This window comes from Artemia franciscana, chromosome 4 (genome assembly GCF_032884065.1).
Source record: "Artemia franciscana chromosome 4, ASM3288406v1, whole genome shotgun sequence".
NCBI lineage: Eukaryota > Metazoa > Arthropoda > Branchiopoda > Anostraca > Artemiidae > Artemia > Artemia franciscana.
The window spans coordinates 13,598,237-13,618,470 of NC_088866.1; the positions used below are offsets into that span (position 1 = coordinate 13,598,237).

Genomic DNA, 20,234 nt, shown 5'->3' on the forward strand with positions numbered 1-20,234 from the left:
ACCTCTCTTACAAATTTTTTTCTTACTACGGAAAAACATGTAGAATTATCTTCGAGGTGAATAAGCAACTTGTTACTTATAACATTTAATAGCAAAAAATTTCGATATCTGACCAATTTATATTAGGGAATATGAAGAATTTTGGGAAAAAAGATACTAGCACTAAACATATTGAGTCTTAAATAAGATAGGGATAAAATTGATGCCAGGAACAAAGCCCGTATTAGGAGGGGGTTTCAGGTTTTGAACCCCTTCTCTCCTCCGAAATCTTTTTCAATTCGTAAAACGTAACAAAAATACTCATAAACAAATTTTGATGCGTCGTTAAAGTCTATTCCCCCTCCCCGGAAAAAATAACCTCTTTTCAGAACAGAAATCCTGGGCACGCGCTTGCCAGGCACTATTTAAATGACTAGAAATAAAATTCATTATATTCATTTTTAAGAGTTGAGCAAAATTCTCAAAATATTTCAGGTTCTTATGAGCTCTCCCACCAACTTATAATTTCAAAGGTTTAAAAATCCAGAATAAAATCAGTTAAAAATATTATCTCGTTTAGCATTTACAGTTCTGATGAATGTCTTAGTGATATTATGTATGTAGAGACAGTTCCAACCATTGAGCGTGGGCGAGTGAGTCGTAGTTTTTCTAGGAAAGAGATATCCGTCGGATATACAAGCAAGTGTATCTAATATCAGTATTTTCCGGAAAGATGGTCCAACGGACCAATATTAAGGAAAATGTATGAAATCCCCAGAACCCTATGTAGGTAAGAATGGGAATTTAAAGGATCAAGGAGGCACACTCGTGCCTCTTTAAAGAGGCGAACCACGACAATGTTAAGCGATCTTCGGTTCCAGTGGTCGCAGAGGAATGGGGAGGGATGCATTTCGTAGCCCGAGCTCCAACTAAGAAACCTACCAAATTTCATCCCCCTCCGACTTTTCCTTCATGGGGAAAATCTGGCCGAAAGTTTCGACCACCCAACCCCCCCCCCCTTTAACGTTGTCTGATCGGGCTGAAATTCACAAGTTAAGGTCCCCTAGGGCCCAGGAGCTTATCCGCGAAATTTCAGCTCGATCCGATAACTCCTTCCCTGTTTTCCAGAAACCACGCATAGCCACTTAATGTTCATGTTCTCCTTTTGTTTTTTTTTTCGCCACGCCTACAGGTCACAGCCGACATCGGATCTGGGTGTACGAAGACTCATTCGACGCGGAATTCTCCGAGTAATTTTGCTTGAAAGTTTCGTCGGAAAATCTTAACCCCCCGATTTTCTAGCTTAGAAAAACCCCATTTCCCCATAAGAGCCCATGTTAAGTTTTTTGTTGTTAAAAGTTACGAATTTCAACATTCAAGTACATCAAAATGATCAGCTCGACATGGTGAGACTGACTGAAAGCTTCAAAAAATTCTGTCTTAATCCGTAAAATTTTTATTTGAGAAAAATGACAGAAACCCTTTTTTTCTGCCACGCCTACAGGTCACAGCCGACATCGGATCTGGGTGTACGAAGATTCATTCGACGCGGAATTCTCCGAGTAATTTTCCTGGAAAGTTTCGTCGGAAAATCTTAACCCCCCGATTTTCTAGCTTAGAAATTAATTTTTGAAATTCTTAAAAGTTATTTAAAAGTTATATTTATACACATGCAGGTATTTCGACTTCAAACATGCCCGGTTAGCTCAGTCGGTAGAGCGTGGGACTTAATCCTAAGGTCAAGGGTTCAAGTCTCTTATCGGGCGGTTTTTTTTCACAAAATATGAAAAAAACTTCGTTTTCTTAAAAAGTTAAAGAGGCTGCGTCCCAAAGTCGAATCTTAAAACGTACAGGAATTAGGAGAGGCAGTCCTAATTCCTGTACGAGGAGTACAGGAATTATTAAATTACATCCACCATGGATTGTAGAAAAACGTACAGAAATAATATGAAAAAAACTTCGTTTTCTTAAAGAGTTAAAGAGGCTGCGTCCCAAAGTTGAACCTTAAAACGTACAGGAATTAAGAGAGGCAGTTGGGGGGCTGCCGCCCCCCAAACCCCCCGCTTTTAAAGACTCTTTTGTACAGGTTTTTTGTTTTGTTAATTAAAAGAGGGCCTTTCCGAAGCCAAGAGCGGGGGGTTAGTATTGTACAAAAAACCTGTACAAAAGAGTCTTTGAAAGCGGGGGGTTTGAGGGGTGGCAGCCCCCCAACTGCCTCTCCTAATTCCTGTACGTTTTAAGGTTCGACTTTGGGACGCAGCCTATTTAACTCTTTAAGAAAACGAAGTTTTTTTCATATTATTTTTACTAGAAATCGAGACATTTATCGTTGATTTCAATTGACTCTATTGTCACCTGCTAAATAGAATATAGATGGAAAATAAATGAAAATGTGAAAACAGATCCGACATAAATGTTTATCAATCAATCATTTGTAATTTGAAAAGTAGGCGTGAATTTAATATGGAATTTGAGGAATACATAAAAAGACACTGGCATACAGGTGCGTACGGAGGAATCTACTTCAATGCGAGGGGTGCTAATTTCAAAGAAAAAAGCAAATAAAAAGACAAAAGTGAAAAACCTTACGGGATAAATAAAACAGTCTCAGAATTCTAGGGACTTCACAATCTAAAAATAAAGAAGAAATACTAAAAAATAGTGAGTGATTTGACATGTGGGGGGGGGGCAAATGTTATAAGGGAAAATAAATGTCCTTAAAAAACGCCAAGACAGTCAATCCTTATACCAAAAACAGAAGGTGCTACGAACTTTATTTTGACAGACGTAATCACTTCTAGATAGTATCATTTACTGAACAAATTACATAAGTAAATAGAATCAATCCTTTTTGAAAGATTTATTTGTATTCCGAAAAATCTGAATTATCTTTTAGATGATCGTAATGATTACAATGTAGTAGTTATCAACTTGGGATATTGTCGATTATATCAGCTGTTGCATATTAAGTTCTTTAGAGTTAAATCGAGATTTACGCTCCAGTCTCTAAACTAAGCTCACTGGAGAAATCCGTCTACTTACTTTGTTTCTTGCATTTAATTAAAAAAAAATAATTTAAATTTAATAAATTAAGGAGTTGGGTAAACAGGGGTATTCATACTTCCTTTTTTTAGTCACTAACCGGTTTCTACCATTCTTTTCTATCTACGATTTCTCCTATATATAGGACATGTACCCTTCCTAGTTCCATCCAACATGTAATTGGTAATTAAGGGATCAATATGAATTAATTTATGAATGACCCTGATTATAATGGTAAGTTTTTGAATTCTGATAGAATAATAATAAAAAATTAAAAAAGAAGGATTTTTAAACATAGAAATTTGCATAGCCTTCATAATTTCATTGGGGAATTAAACGAAAGCTCTAAGTTTCGCGAACAATGATGTTTTTATAAAAGTGTAAACTGAAACTTTCAGAGTGTCGATATAGGTTTTCATACTAAAATAGTTTTACTACTAAACACTAAAATTATTTTTCAATTTCTAAGGCTTGTTCTAATTTTTGTAAAACCTCTGTAATGTGTGTCGTCTATCATTTTGCTCGAAAATACATGATTTTAGTTGTCCTATTTTTAAAAGGATTTTTTTTGGAGTCCTCGGGACGGTTATGCTGTTGACTTGGTAATTAAGCATAATCTTCTATGCCAGTTCCTTGATTATTTGATTTCAAGTAATTACTTACTTCAAGAACTACTTTCTACAATTAACATTTTTTTACAGACATTTTCCCGTTCCCAAGTCGGAAGAGGTGGCTCGTTCAGGATGCCAAAGAAGCCAGAGGTATCTAACTCGAGTCGCAATCGGACTTTAAGTGGCCAAACTTGGAGCGGCAGAAAAAGTGGTGAAAGATCACGAATTACAGAAGATACTTTCTCTTACTCTACCAACACTTCACCTAAACATAGGGCACCTCGTGCTACATCTGCTTCACCACATCCTCAGCGTCGCACTACTAAATCAGTGCCAACCACGCCGACAGGAGGAAATTTCAAATCGCCGATCCTGCGAGATTTGAATAATATTGACTTAGAAGATGATCAAATAATTCTTAAGAAAATGGAAGAAATAATAAATGCATATAAATTAATAACCGAGCGAAATAGCACTCCAAGTGAAAAATTATCCAGAACATGTGATGGTAGACCGCCAGTACCACGATCGCGTGCTGATTCGATTAGTAAATCCCGCGCGCGTTCTTCGTCTGTGAGTCAGTCAGAGACCTTGCCGAGATGTAGTTCATCGCGTGGTAACTCGCCCAAACTTGCTCAACCTTCATGCAAAGAAAACCAAAATAGCCCAAGGCCAAGACGACATTCTATCCAAGACGAAGCAACGCCTCTATTTCGGCGAGAAAGTGGGCTAACCCCTTCAAAAATTCCAATCCCAGTGTTCAGACTAGAATAGTCTAAAAAACCAAGCTGTTCAATACTATTTAAACCACCTGTACTTTGCTTCCGTCTGGTAGACAAATTCAAACGGAAAACGGGAAAATTGAAAAGACGGCAAAAGCAATTATAAAGTTACAAACGCATTTGCTGTTTAAAATTTTAATTATTTACAAATAATGTTTTAACTATCCCTGTTATCTTGTGATCGATTTTTACTCAAAAATGAAAAATGAGCCAACTAAAATTTTAAATTTGAATTTCGAAAGTCTTTGAAGTTAGATGGCAAGTAATTGTTTCAACAGTGATTTAATACGAAGTGTCTTTGGTTTAAAGTGAAAACGTATTAACTTTCATAGCTTAAGTGAAAAGGTAACTATGGTAATTTAGGTTTTTAAATTTGAATATTTTAACTTCTGTGTTTGAAGTTTATGAAACTGGGAAGCTTACACTATATTTCAAAAGTTTTGGGTGCTTAGAAAGTTATCTAGGTGTAATGGTGTTCTTTTTATTGTTTTTTTTTTTTACGTTAGCATGTTGTTTTGGTGTGTATTTTATTTTTCCAGCTATAATTCACAACCTGCAGCTATTATCACTGCTACACCGCGTTTTTTTTCTAACTCGAAGTTTACTAACTTTTTCTTTTTCCCTGTCCATATTCGATTTGATTGCCAGTCTGACAAGCTGAGACATAAAATTTAATTTAGTTGTAAAATATGAATTGAATGTCCGGAGTCTCGGAGACAAGGATATTCATATACTGTCGGTAAATACGGTATCTAATCAGCATTTTCGGTAATATGGTAATTGATTTCTACCATATGGATATTATTGGGGAAAAAGATATACATTTTTTAGTTTCTTTCACCACCCCCTCTACCCCCGAACTACTCTGAGTCGCAAAGTCTCACAGTCTCCATTATCAATCAATCTCTAAAGAAAAAATCCGTATAGTGATGGTACATATATCAAAATATTCTTGGAAAACCCTTCAGGTTACAGTGATATACCACGTTTTTACCTAGTAGAAACTTCTAGCTCTGTTTGCTCCCTGGTCGTATTTTAACCCAAAGACATGACCGGTGAACCAGTGTTTATCTGTTCTTCATATAGAATTGTTATTTTGGCATGATTTTAAACTCAATAGGTTTAAGTAAGTGTATGTATGTGTGTATTTAGAAGGTTTATAACGTAAATAGAGGAATAGTTTGAATCTGCCGGGCAAATTATCAATTAAACATATTTCCACTATTATTCTAATTTTCTGATCTATACCTGAATTTCAAAAAATTAAATTAGGTCTTGTATTTCGAAGAACCTGTCCTGATTGAATCAATTGATCCTTGTGCCCCAAAAGAATTTACCTAATAATCAAAGAATTATCATGAGACTTTGTGTATTTTCATGGGTCATTGACGACTAGATTTGCTCATAAAGGAATATTTTACTTCATATTTAGTTGGCGTAATTAGACTAATTTGTTGGCAAAACAAACGGGTTAGTACCCTTAATTTAGATACTACCCCATACAATTTTGATCTTATAGTCACTGCAACACATGAAAGTTACAATTGAGCCTTTTTCTGATAATAATTTATTACGCTCCCGAATCCCTTTCATCAGTCTTCATCGGCTGGTTGAATTTGCGATGGTAGTATTTAGTCCTAAGGAAATGGGAGTGAGTGACAATAATTTGGATCTAAATGTTAAAGGTACCCCGCAACCAAAAGCCATCTGGCATGGCTTTATATATTTTATGCCGAATTAAGTTTAGAAACGAAGGTATTGTCCCTCGATTTTGCTGATATTTCTTCACTTTCATTCCTCCAAAAGAAAATATTCAGTTACGACTTTTACTTCTTGTTTAATACTGATGATATACCAAAATACAACACCATATTCATACACTCAACAGCGCAAATGCAGAAGGGGCTGCGGCATTCCATGTGTTCAATAACCTGTCCGATGAACCCCCCCCCATCTCCTGAATCAGTATAGACATCATAACCTAAACAAAAATAAACTTTGCACTTTCAACCTCCCCCCTTATAACTTGAGGGGTAACCCTTTTTCGGGATTGATTTTGAAGTATTGTTATGTATAAGCTAAGGCTTAGCTGCTAAGCCTTAGCCCAAAGAGCAGGGACAGTGACTCATTCTGTAAATTCACAGAAATTAAATAGAACACAGGATTTATTTTTCAAATGAAAGCACACCGTACTGGAAAAATATAGAACAAATTTAAACCATCCTATAATAGAGAGAATGCCTCTATTTCAGCTGCATGTTGTGATTTGTGCATGTTTTCATATGCATATTCTTGACAAAGAAAAATATTGTCCTTGCAATTATCTTTGAAGTATAATATCCCCTCTCATTCTGGGTAACTATGACAATGTCATGTAATCTTATTGGTTTGGGGCACAGTGATCTTGAAAACAAATATGTTGATAATCAGGTATTGTACAGATTAAGTAACTCGAATCAAAATATGTTGTGAGTCGAATTGAGTGTGGATATAATTTTAACTAATGTATTGTTATCCTGATATGTACAGAGACTTTGAATAAACCTGGGGTGTGTTGTGTCATTTGAGCTATGGACTTTTGGAAAATTTTCCGAAATTTTTCCAAACATTTTCTGAAAATTCTGAATTTTCCAAAATTCTGAATTTTCAAAAGACTGATGAAGCAAGTGTGCCAAAGTTGGTTTTCCTTGATTAAGCCTATTTTCGACTAGATATGTCAACTTAAAAAAAGAAATTTTGTTTTGTGCTCTTAGTTCCAATTTTAGAACCTCTGGGTCGAAACTTAGCAATGATAATTGTTTTCATTATTGGCGATGAACTAATACATAGAACCTTGTTTAAACCACACTTTTTAAAATGTAAAGCCTCGTTTTATACACTTTTCCCTTGTCTTTTCTTTTTTATTCCTAAAATAAGACCGTGAGAACCCTTGTTTAAATCAAAAACCGCGTTCTTGCAGAATAAAAACCGAAAATTGGCAAAGAAGGTCTAATACGTAAGGTGATACCCTTTCCCTCCTTTATTTTTTAAATGTGATTTATTTCCCTCCTTTATTTCCCTCCTTTTAAATGTGAATCTCTAGCCCTGAAGAACCATATCGGACCGATATAGGGAGAACCAACAATGTACGAAACCGTTTAATAATTGATTGAATTAAAATAGACTAATAGGAAGATTAGTCCTTAGTCTATTGTTGCATATGATATAAGTTAAAATTGTTTTCTAACAAAAAAAAAGTTAAAAGAGAAGATAAGATATGCATCTGCATGATGCTTGATAAGAACGATTTCAATGGATGGTTTAAAAGATGTATCTTCTAGAAACAATCACAAAATTTCTTAGAATTATATTTTGGCCTTTAACAACATATCGCACGTTTAATCAACGAATTCAATAAAGTAGCAAAATTTAACTTGTTCGTATTTAAGGTGTCCATTTCCAATATATAGTTAGGAGTATAGTAACGCTGGTGCTGGTGGGTTATTATATACCTCTGCTTATTATACAAGCTTAATTCTACTTATACGTGTGTGCCTAAACGTATTTTTTATTGAACAATGCTTGTTTTTTGCTTAGTAGTAGTAATCAATTGATATCTTTACCATTCCTTTGTTTCAATTAGATTTATATATTTTTGTAGAAATAACATTTACATGTATTTTTGTATCGATTATTATTAATTGATTAATTACTTACAACTATAGTTAATTGAACTTGAGTGCTTCTACATGATAAATTATATCTTAGTCAAAATCTTTGGAAGGGCCAATTTTAATTGATGCAATAATGGTCATGAGGATTCTACACCTTGGATGAGTGGATGACTTGGATGAGTGGAGAACTGATGACAGGTGGTTTTTTCTTGACTTAGTTTATGTATAAGATGATTAAAAGGGACTAGCCCCGTTTTTTTATTAATGTCTTCACTAATAAATAGAAGACATTTAGAAGGGAAGTTGAGGAATAGAAGAATTAACATTAAGATGAACTCGGAATAAGTTCCGCTAAACGTTGTCACTTTTAGCCCTTTCTTGTGCATGTCGCCCTCCCCCTTCACTATCAGAAAATTAAACATTTAGTCTGCACTAAACCCGTAAAGTTGTAAATAAACAGTGTAATCTATATAGCGAACCCGATATTTTTTTTTTTTTTGTCTAATAACTTTAAGGTAAAATTAAATCCTATCCATAACACTGTTCTGTTGATATTTCAAGGGACCCCCCCCCCAGTAAGCAAAATCGGAAATTACCTCCTACTCTTTTATGTATTCTATGTTTTGTGGCATTGCAAGTTTTTTTTTAAATTCCAAATGGTGCTAATTGTTACATTTCATAAGTGCAAGTGAGTTGTTATTTTATAAAGGTTGTTTTTTGCGATGCAGTAAATAATGCAATAAAGATTATATTAAAATCGTTTCCAACTTCTTCTTTTAGAAAACATAAATGTATAGTTTCTTGGATTAATTATGCTTAAGAGTTTTATTAACATGATGGTTTATTCAGTCATTGTTTTTCATTTTTTTTTATATATGCAGCAATTCTGAATATTGATGATCCAGATTGGGTATGTATAGCATTATCGCTTGAAAAAGTTTCTTTGGCAGCTCTGTGTTACTGGTCTATTAGGTGATTTTAAGACATGGGTTGATCTAAGTTAAGCAAGATCTAACAGTCATGAGAAATATATGTCAAATACTGTGTCAAAAATGAAATACTGTTTCGAAAGTCTGGTTGTAAGTCCATGGTTATAGCTGCGCCACCCCAACACCTAGTTGGTGGGGGCGCTTCGCGACCCCCCCCCCCAAGCCCCCCCGCGCGCATAAGTCGTTACGCGCCATATTAGTTACGCGCCATTGTAGTTGTGCCCCTGTGTCCCACCTGTGAATATATATATATATATATATATATATATATATATATATATATATATATATATATATATATATGTGTGTGTTTTTAACTACGTAAAACTTGCGAATATACAACATTCTTCGCTGTCCCATTGTCTGTACATATAAATAGGTTGTCAGGTTTACCGACTCTTGAACATGCAACATATAATTGTCCATGGGAAAACAATCCGTATTCAGATCTATACCTCATGATTCCTTGTGTCCCGGTGTCAGGTCGTCATTTGTGCCCCGGTGTCCAGGTATGTATATACATTCGTTTTTGAATTGGTCTTTTTTTTAGTTTTTAGTTCTTTTTACCTTTTTTTTAGTTTTTTTAGTTATACTTCATGATTCTAATGATTGCCCTTGAGCTTTGTTGATGGTGATTGCTAATCGAACATTCCCTGTGTCCCCGTCGTCATTTATATATCCCCTTGTGTCCCCCAGCGTCCCCGTTGTAGTTGTGTCCCTGTGTCCCGGTCGTCATTTATATTCCCTGTGTCCCGGTCGTCATTTGTGTCCCGATGTCCCGGTCTGTATATACATTCGTTTTTGAATTGGTATATGATGAAATAAAATTTTGTGTTTTTCCCTTTTTTTGGTTTTTACTTTTTTTTAGTTTTTTTTTTAGTTTTTTTTTTTTTTTTCTTTTTAGTTTTTTTGTAGTTTTTACCTTTTTAGTTTTTATTATTTTTATTTTTTTTTAGTTTTGTTTTTCTCCTTTATTTTTCAATTTTTTCCTTTTTTTCTTTTTTTTTCTTTTTTAGTTTTTTAGTTTTTTAGCTTTTTTAGTTTTTTTTATTAGTTTTTAGTTTTTTTTCTTTTTAGTTTTTTGTAGTTTTTACCTTTTTTTAGTTTTTTTTAGTTTTTTTTTTTTACTTATGTCCTGGTCGTCATTTATACTCCCTGTATCCAGGTCGTCATTTGTGTCCCGGTGCTTTGTTGATGGTGATTGCTAATCGAACATTCCTTGTGTCCCGGTCGCTTTCTCTTTGAGTTTCTTGGTCGTCATTTATATTTCCTATGTCCCGGTCGTCATTTGTGTCCCGATGTCCCGGTCTGTAATTTCGTCAGTCGACACACAAACATGACGTCACTCGACACACACACACACACACACAGACAACTTATTTTTATATATATAGATTTTGCTCACGGATCTGCCCCATCATGCTCATTTTACAGAAGACAAAAAGTTATGGCAGTGGCATTTTGAGCATTAGCATCAAGTTGATTGCGTAGTTTTCATTAGGGATAAAATAGTACAATCCTTGAATTTTGAAGGAAAAAATACAATTCGTCTCAAATTCTGGATGCAATCATCCAGCGTAGAGATGAGTCTATGGGAATATATGTAGATTACATGAAGTCCGTTTGATTTAGTAATGGCTTGTACCTGAAATATCCCCACATATGACAGTGCATCATAGCATTGCGCGACACAATCTGAGCAGCTGTTTCCGTGTGAAATCAGGCAAGAGCTCTTTCTTTCACTTTTCCTTTATAAAAGTGTCTAATCAGAATTACAAGCTACTCCTTTTTGCATATCTCCAGTTTTACCTAACAAAAAGCAAAGAATTTTTTTTCCACACCCTTTTACACGATATGGTACCTTACCTCAAGTCATCCTCAAAGACATGGTTACTAGATTTTCGACTATGCTGAACAAAATGGCTATCTCAAAATTTTGATCGGGTGACTTTGGGGAAAATGAACGTGGGAGGGGGCCTAGTTACCCTCAATTTTTTTGGTCACCTAAAAATGGCACTAGAACTTTTAGTTTCCGTTCTAATGAGCCCTCTCATGATATTCTAGGACCAATGGATTGACACGGTCACCCCTAGAAATAAAAATAAACACGCATCCGTGATATTTCTTCTGGTAAAAAAAAAATATAAAATTCCACATTTTTGCAGATAGGAGCTTGAAACCTCTACAGTAAGGTTCTCTGATTCGCTGAATCTGAAGAAGATTATATGACTTGTAGGGGATGTTTTTCCCCTTTTTTCGAAAATAGGGCATATTTTCTCAGGCTCGTAATTTTTGATGAATAGAACTAAATTTGATGAAACTTATATGTTGAAAATCAGCATAAGATCCGATTCTTTTGATGTATCTGTTGGTATCAAAATTCCGTTTTTTAGAGTCTCGCTTAGCATTGAGCCGGCTTACTCCTTACTTGCAGTTCGTTACCATGAACTGTTTGAAGAGAAGTTCTTTGATTTGGATGGTCTTGTTTTATCGAACAGTTTGTCATGACAAACTGTAATTAAGGAATGATGCCGCTCAATAGTAACCGAAACTCTAAAAAACTGAATTTGATATCAACAGACATATTCCCAGGGATTATCGCATCAAATCGATAGTCCTAGAATATCGACACAGAGCTCATTCGAACGGAAATTAAAACTTCTAGTGACCTTTTTCAGTGACTAACCGGGCAACTGGTCCTCCTCCCACCCATCTTTTTTCCCAAAGTTCGTCCGATCAAAATTCTGTGATAGCCGTTTTGTTCAGCATAGTTGAAGAGCCCAATAACTGTGTCTTTGAGGATATCATAACCCCCCACAGCCCCTGGGGAAAGGTTTGTAAGTAAGAAAATTTGCCCATTCTTTACGCATAGTTTCTTAATAGGAAGAATACAGACATTTTTTGGGGAAGGGAGAATTTTCTGCTGGGAGGATTTTTTAAGGGAGTATTTTTCGTGGGGGGGGGTGAACTTTCCAAGAGAAATTTTACACTGGGGTAATTCGCCAAGATTCCAATACAGAATCCTTTTTATTTGTCTTACTTTCTATTTGCCGGCTCAATTTTACATGTGGAGGCATTGAGAAGAATTGTCCGGGGAAATATTTTTCGGATTGGAATTGTCTGAAGTATCTTTCCATAAAATATTACATATTTTATTGGTTACTGGGAAGTACACAGATATTTTTTCGAGGAAAGTGTTTGGGCGTGGGAGCGGTTATTTTATACGGGGAGATTTTCAGATTGGGAGGGCAGCTTTGGAGGTGAACATTACATAGGAAATTTTATACAAGGGGAACTTTTGTGTTGGTGGGGCGCTTCGCTCCCCCAAGCCCCCCCGCGCGCGTAAGTCGTTACGCGCCATATTAGTTACGCGCCATTGTAGTTGTGTCCCTGTGTCCCACCTGTGAATAGAGATATATATATATATATATATATATATATATATATATATATATATATATATATATATATATATATATGTTTTTAACTACGTAAAACATGCGAATATATAACATTCTTCGCTGTCCCATTGTCTGTGCATATAAATAGATTGTCAGGTTTACGGACTCTTGAACATGCAACATATAATTGTCCATGGAAAAACAATCCGTATTCAGATCTATACCTCATTATTCTAATGATGTGTCCCTGTGTCCCGGTCGTCATTTATATTCCCTGTGTCCCGGTCGTCATTTGTGTCCCGGTATCCCAGTTTGTAATTTCTCTTTGAGTGTCCCGGTCGTCATTTATATTCCCTGTGTCCCGGTCGTCATTTGTGTCCGTCCCGGTCGTCATTTATATTCCCTGTGGCCCGGTCATGATTTGTGTCCGGGTGTCCCAGTCTGTAATTTCTCTTTGAGGTTCCCGGTCGTCATTTATATTCCCTGTGTCCCGGTCGTCATTTGTGTCCCGGTGTCCCGGTATGTAATTTCATCAGTTGACAAACATGACGTCAGTCGACAAACAACTTCATGACGCATACAGCTCAATCCTTATAATGACGTCAATCAACAAACATGACGTCAGTCGACACACAAACATGACGTCACTCGACACACACACACACACACACAGACAACTTATTTATATATATACTAGCTGTTGGGGTGGCGCTTCGCGCCACCCCAACACCTAGTTGGTGGGGGCGCTTCGCGCCCCCCCCCCAAGCCCCCCCGCGCGCGTAAGTCGTTACGCGCCATATTAGTTACGCGCCATTGCAGTTGTGTCCCTATGTCCCACCTGTGAATATAGATAGATATATTATATATATGTTTTTAACTACGTAAAACTTGAGAATATACAACATTCTTTGCTGTCCCATTGTCTGTGCATATATATAGATTGTCAGGTTTACCGACTCTTGAACATGCAACATATAATGGTCCATGGGAAAACAATCCGTATTCAGATCTATACCTCATGATTCTAATGATTGCCCTTGAGCTTTGTTGATGGTGATTGCTAATCGACCATTCCCTGTCCCGGTGTCCCGGTCGTCATTTATATCCCCCTGTGCCCCCCGGCGTCCCCGTTGTAGTTGTGTCCCTGTGTCCCGGTCGTCATTTATATTTTTTACTTATGTCCTGGTCATTATGGCTTATGTATGGTCATTTATATTCCCTGTGTCCCGGTCGTCATTTGTATCCCGGTGTCCCGGTCTGTATATACATTCGTTTTTTAGTTTTGTTTTTCTCCTTTATTTTTTTCCTTTTTTCTTTTTTTTCTTTTTTAGTTTATTTAGATTTTTAGATTTTTTAGTTTTTTATTAGTTTTTAGTTTTTTTTTTCTTTTTAGTTTTTTTTGTAGTTTTTACCTTCTTTTTAGTTTTTTTAGTTTTTTTTTTTACTTATGTCCTGGTCGTCATTTATACTCCCTGTGTCCCGGTGCTTTGTTGATTGCTAATCGAACATTCCTTTTGTCCCGGTCGCTTTCTCTTTGAGTGTCGTCATTTATTTTTTTCTTTTTTAGTTCTTACCTTTTTTAGTTTTTTTTAGTTTTTTAGATGAAAATTTTTTTTAGTTTTTTCCTTTTTTCTTTTTAGTTTTTTATTGGTTTTTTACCTTTTTTTTTTTTAGCTTTTTTAGTTTTTTTCGTTTTTTCTTTTTACTTTTTTTTTTAGTTATTATCTTTTTTATTTTTTTTTATTTTTATTCTTAATTTTATTAGTTTTCTTTTTCTCTTCTATTTTTCAGTTTTTTCCTTTTTTTTAGTTTTTTTTTTAGTTTTTAGTTTTTTTAGTTTTTTACCTTTTTTTAGTTTTTTTAGTTTTTTTTTAGTTTTTTAGCCTTTTTATTTTTTTTTTATTAGTTTTTAGTTTTTTTTGTAGTTTTTTGCCTTTTTTTAGTTTTTTCAGTTTTTTTTTTAGTTTTTAGTTTTTTACCTTTTTTAGCCTAACCAGGATTTGAACCTGGGACCTTCATTCTCCGTTCTGACACCCTCTCTCACCGAGTGACTATAGCTTTTTTAGTTTTTTTTCGTTTTTTCTTTTTAGTTTTTTTTGTAGTTTTTATCTTTTTTAGTTTTTTCTATTCTTATTTATATTTTTTAGTTTTCTTTTTCTCTTTTATTTTTCAGTTTTGTCCTTTTTTTAGTTTTTTTCTTTTTAGTTATAGTTTTTTTAGTTTTTACCTTTTTTTAGTTTTTTTAGTTTTTTTAGTTTTGTAGCTTTTTTAGTTTTTTTATTAGTTTTTAGTTTTTTTGTAGTTTTTGCCTTTTTTAGTTTTTTCAGTTTTTTTTTTAGTTTTTAGTTTTTTACCTTTTTTTAGTTTTTTTAGTTTTTTAGCTTTTTTAGTTTTTTTTTCTTTTTAGTTTTTTTTGTAGTTTTTACCTTTTTTAGTTTTTTTTCTTCTTTTGTATTAGTGTGAAATAATTCAGACGTCATATGCGGACAAACACGACGTCACTCGACAGACAGTTCACCTGATCCACAGATCCACAGATCCACAGACAACTTATTTTTATATATATACTAGCTGTTGGGGTGGCGCTTCGCGCCACCCCAACACCTAGTTGGTGGGGGCGCTTCGCGCCCCCCCCCAAGCCCCCCCGCGTGCGTAAGTCGTTACGCGCCATAATAGTTACGCGCCATTGTAGTTGTGTCCCTATGTCCCACCTGTGAATATAGATAGATATATATATATATATACATATATATATATATATATATATATATATATATATATATATATATATATATATATATATATATATATATATATATGGTTTTAACTACGTAAAACTTGCGAATATACAACATTCTTTGCTGTCCCATTGTCTTTGCATATAAATAGATTGTCAGGTTTACCGACTCTTGAACATGCAACATATAATGGTCCATGGGAAAACAATCTGTATTCAGATCTATACCTCATGATTCTAATGATTGCCCTTGAGCTTTGTTGATGGTGATTGCTAATCGACCATTCCCTGTCCCGGTGTCCCGGTCGTCATTTACATCCCCCTGTTTCCCCCGGTGTCCCCGTTGTAGTTGTGTCCCTGTGTCCCGGTCGTCATTTATATTCCCTGTGTCCCGGTCGTCATTTGTATCCCGGTGTCCCGGTCTGTATATACATTCTTTTTTTAGTTTTGTTTTTCTCCTTTATTTTTTTCCTTTTTTTTTCTTTTTTAGCTTATTTAGATTTTTAGATTTTTTAGTTTTTTTATTAGTTTTTAGTTTTTTTTTCTTTTTAGTTTTTTTGTCCCGGTCGTCATTTATATCCCCCTGTGTATCCCGGTGTACCGGTCTGTATATTTTGTAGTTTTTGCCTTTTTTTAGTTTTTTTAGTTTTTTAGCTTTTTTATTTTTTTTATTAGTTTTTAGTTTTTTTTGTAGTTTTTGCCTTTTTTAGTTTTTTCAGTTTTGACGTCACCTGATCCAGTTTTTTCAGGTGACGTCACCTGATCCACGATCCACAGATCCACAGACAACTTATTTTTATATATATAGATAGTTTTTTTTTTTTACTTATGTCCTGGTCGTCATTTATACTCCCTGTGTCCCGGTGCTTTGTTGATTGCTAATCGAACATTCCTTTTGTCCTGGTCGCTTTCTCTTTGAGTTTCGTCATTTATTTTTTTCTTTTTTAGTTCTTTTAGTTTTTACCTTTTTTAGTTTTTTTTAATTTTTTAGATGAAAATTTTTTTTAGTTTTTTCCTTTTTTTCTTTTTAGTTTTTTATTGGTTTTTACCTTTATTTTAGCTTATTTTTCAGTTTTTTTCCTTTTTTTTAGTTTTTTTTATTTTTTATTTTTTTTAGTTTTTTACCTTTTTTAAGTTTTTTTAGTTTTTTTAGTTTTTTAGCTTTTTTACTTTTTTTATTAGTTTTAAGTTTTTTTTTGTAGTTTTTGCCTTTTTTTAGTTTTTTCAGTTTTTTTTTTAGTTTTTTATTGGTTTTTACCTTTATTTTAGCTTATTTTTCAGTTTTTTTCCTTTTTTTTTAGTTTTTTTTAGTTTTTAGTTTTTTTAGTTTTTTACCTTTTTTTAGTTTTTTTATTTTTTTTTAGTTTTTTAGCTTTTTTATTTTTTTTATTAGTTTTTAGTTTTTTTGTAGTTTTTGCCTTTTTTTAGTTTTTTTAGTTTTTTAGCTTTTTTATTAGTTTTTAGTTTTTTTTGTAGTTTTTGCCTTTTTTTAGTTTTTTTAGTTTTTTAGCTTTTTTATTTTTTTTATTAGTTTTTAGTTTTTTTTGTAGTTTTTGCCTTTTTTTAGTTTTTTCAGTTTTGACGTCACCTGATCCAGTTTTTTCAGGTGACGTCACCTGATCCATCCACAGACAGACAGACAACTTATTTTTATATATATATATACTAGCTGTTGGGGTGGCGCTTCGCGCCACCCCAACACCTAGTTGGTGGGGGCGCTTCGCGCCCCCCCCCCCCCAAGCCCCCCCGCGCGCGTAAGTCGTTACGCGCCATAATAGTTACGCGCCATTGTAGTTGTGTCCCTATGTCCCACCTGTGAATATAGATATATATATATATATGGTTTTAACTACGTAAAACTTGCGAATATACAACATTCTTTGCTGTCCCATTGTCTTTGCATATAAATAGATTGTCAGGTTATCCCCCTGTTTCCCCGGTGTCCCCGTTGTAGTTGTGTCCCTGTGTCCCGGTCGTCATTTATATTCCCTGTGTCCCGGGTCCCGGTCATCATTTGTATCCCGGTGTCCCAGTCTGTATATACATAGTATTTAGTTAATTTTTCTCCTTTATTTTTTTCTTTTTTTTCTTTATAGCTTATTTAGATTTTTAGATTTTTAGTTTATATATTAGTTTTTAGTTTTTATTTCTTTTTAGTTTTTTTGTCCCGGTCGTCATTTATATCCCCCTGTTTCCCCCGGTGTCCCCGTTGTAGTTGTGTCCCTGTGTCCCGGTCGTTATTATTTTTAGTTTTTTACCTTTTTTTAGTTTTTTTAGTTTTTTAGCTTTTTTATTTTTTTTATTAGTTTTTAGTTTGTTTGTAGTTTTTGCCTTTTTTTTAGTTTTTTTAGTTTTTTAGCTTTTTTATTAGTTTTTAGTTTTTTTTTGTAGTTTTTGCCTTTTTTTAGTTTTTTAGTTTTTTAGCTTTTTTATTTTTTTTATTAGTTTTAGTTTTTTTTGTAGTTTTTGCCTTTTTTAGTTTTTTCAGTTTTGACGTCACCTGATCCAGTTTTTTCAGGTGACGTCACCTGATCCACGATCCACAGATCCACAGACAACTTATTTTATATATATTGATAGTTTTTTTTTTTTTACTTATGTCCTGGTCGTCATTTATACTCCCTGTGTCCCGGTGCTTTGTTGATTGCTAATCGAACATTCCTTTTGTCCTGGTCGCTTCTCTTTGAGTGTCGTCCTTTATTAGTTTTTTCCTTTTTTTTTAGTTTTTTATTGGTTTTTACCTTTATTTTAGCTTATTTTTCAGTTTTTTCCTTTTTTTTAGTTTTTTTTTATTTTTTATTTTTTTTAGTTTTTTACCTTTTTTTAGTTTTTTTAGTTTTTTTAGTTTTTTAGCTTTTTTACTTTTTTTATTAGTTTTTAGTTTTTTTTTGTAGTTTTTGCCTTTTTTTAGTTTTTTCAGTTTTTTTTTTAGTTTTTTATTGGTTTTTACCTTTATAGTTTTTTTAGTTTTTTAGCTTTTTTATTTTTTTTATTAGTTTTTAGTTTTTTTTTTGTAGTTTTTGCCTTTTTTTAGTTTTTTCAGTTTTGACGTCACCTAATCCAGTTTTTTCAGGTGACGTCACCTGACACATCCATCCATCCATCCACAGACAGACAACTTATTTTTATATAGATAGATATATATATAGAAGATAGATAGATTGCCATATGACGTCATGACATCACACTAAACTGTCCCTACATTTAAAGTAAATTTCAGTTATAATTAAAGTTTTATTTGTAATGCGTTCTTAGTCGATAGCAATATATTCAAAGCAGAGGGCCGCTCATTGCTAGATTAATAAAAAAAATTCCAGAAATAAATTTTTCAAAGGAAAGTAAAGAATGTCATTATGCTAAAAACTAGCAAAAAAACGAGTAATCTACCAGGAGTAAAACTAACTTAAGTCACCAGGGGCATAGCTTCACTATTTTTATTAGGAAGCAAGGGGATGTTCACACCCGACAAGTCACTTGACATGGAATTTTTTCAGGGGAAAGGGGTGTTGGAACAATTTTGAAAGCACAAGCCTAAACGTGTTTTCAAAATGTCTGAAAACTTGTTTTGGGTAATTGTTTTATAATGGATCCTGAACACCTGATGAAGAAAAAGTAAAGGGGTATGTGCCAGCCCTAAGTCTTCAATATCACATTTTTCTTTAAGCGTTAGTAAGAAAAAGTTTCTATTTAGCAAAAAAACTACTAAGTTAAATTCAAAACATTGAACAATACATAATAAACAATAAACATACATTAAATAGACATAAAATTAAGTGCCAGTGCCGACTTCAACTAAAATTATCAGCAATGAGTAGTCGCAGACGAATGTAAACAAGCTATCAGGTAGGTAAAGACGAATGCTCTGCACTTTCGGCTTTTTCAGGCAGCCTCGCCACTACTGTTGTGTTACCTATCCCGCTCCCCATTCCCTAGCCTCAACACCAAGTATAGGATGCTTAATCTCGATCAAAACTTAAAACGAACAGAAATTACTTCGTATATGAAAGGGGCTGAATCCTCGTCAACGCCCTGCTCTTTACGCTAAAGTTTCACTCTTTCTCTCAACTCTACTTTTTAAAACAGTAAAAAACTTTAGCGTAAAGAGCGGGACCTTGATGAGGAATCAGCCCCTTTTATATACAAAGTAATTTCTGTTCGTTTTAAGTTTTAATGTCGCTCCTTACTTTCAGTTAAAAAAAAACTTGTTTTTTTTTAATTTAATTTCTGAACGTTTTTGAATCAATGCATGTTTTGATTTTGGCTCTCCGCAGAGGAATAATTAAAACGAAATTTGCGTATTTATTTTTTTTTTGGCTAAATGGCATTCTCATAGTTTTGATAAAATGATTTTGAGAAAAAAAATGGGAGGAAAGTGGGGGAGGAAGCCTAGTTGCCATCCGATTTTTTGGTTACTTAAAAAGGTAATTAGAACTTTTTTACGAATGTTTTTATTAGTAAAAGATATACGTAGCTTATAAATTAGCTTATGTAACGCACTTTTGTATTCTGATGTTTTTTATTACATATATGAGGGGGTTCACCCCCTCGTCAGTACCTCGCTCTTTACACTAAAGCTTAAATTTTTATCCCCGTTCATTAAGAATGACCCCTGAATCACAAAAGCCGTAGAATAAATAGTTGAAATTACTAAAAATACTTTAGCGTAAAGAGCGAATTATTAGGAGGAGGTGAGCCACTCATATGTAGAATAATTTCTGTTCGTTTTAAGTCTTAATGCTTCTCCTTACTTTCAGTTGAAAAAACTTTTTCATATTTACTTTTTCGTTTTTTTTTAATTAATGCTAGAAAATCATGCACTCCCTTCGTGGAAATTTTCTACCCCATGACAAATTCTTTGATGGAAAGTTCCCCAACATACCCCCCTCTTCTCAACCCCTCCCCCGACCAAAAAATCCCCCTGAAAACGTCTGTACACTTCCCAATAACCATTACTACATGTAAGCACTGGTCAAAGTTTGTAACTTATAGCCCCTCCCACGGGGACTGTGGGGGAGTAAGTGGTCCCCAAAGACATAGTTA

The 20,234-nt window shown here is 34.2% G+C and overlaps 1 protein-coding gene across 1 annotated transcript in view; it reads left to right on the forward strand.

The window, feature by feature from the left end:
• The window catches only part of LOC136026022 (GAS2-like protein pickled eggs), a 134,808-nt gene extending 125,979 nt beyond the window's left edge, over positions 1 to 8,829 (forward strand). The window contains exon 10 of the mRNA XM_065702175.1: positions 3,723 to 8,829. Coding sequence (XP_065558247.1) covers positions 3,723 to 4,406 — 684 coding nt within the window. The 3' untranslated portion in view covers positions 4,407 to 8,829. The remainder of the gene's footprint in view (positions 1 to 3,722) is intronic.
• Positions 8,830 to 20,234: the final 11,405 nt, after the last annotated feature.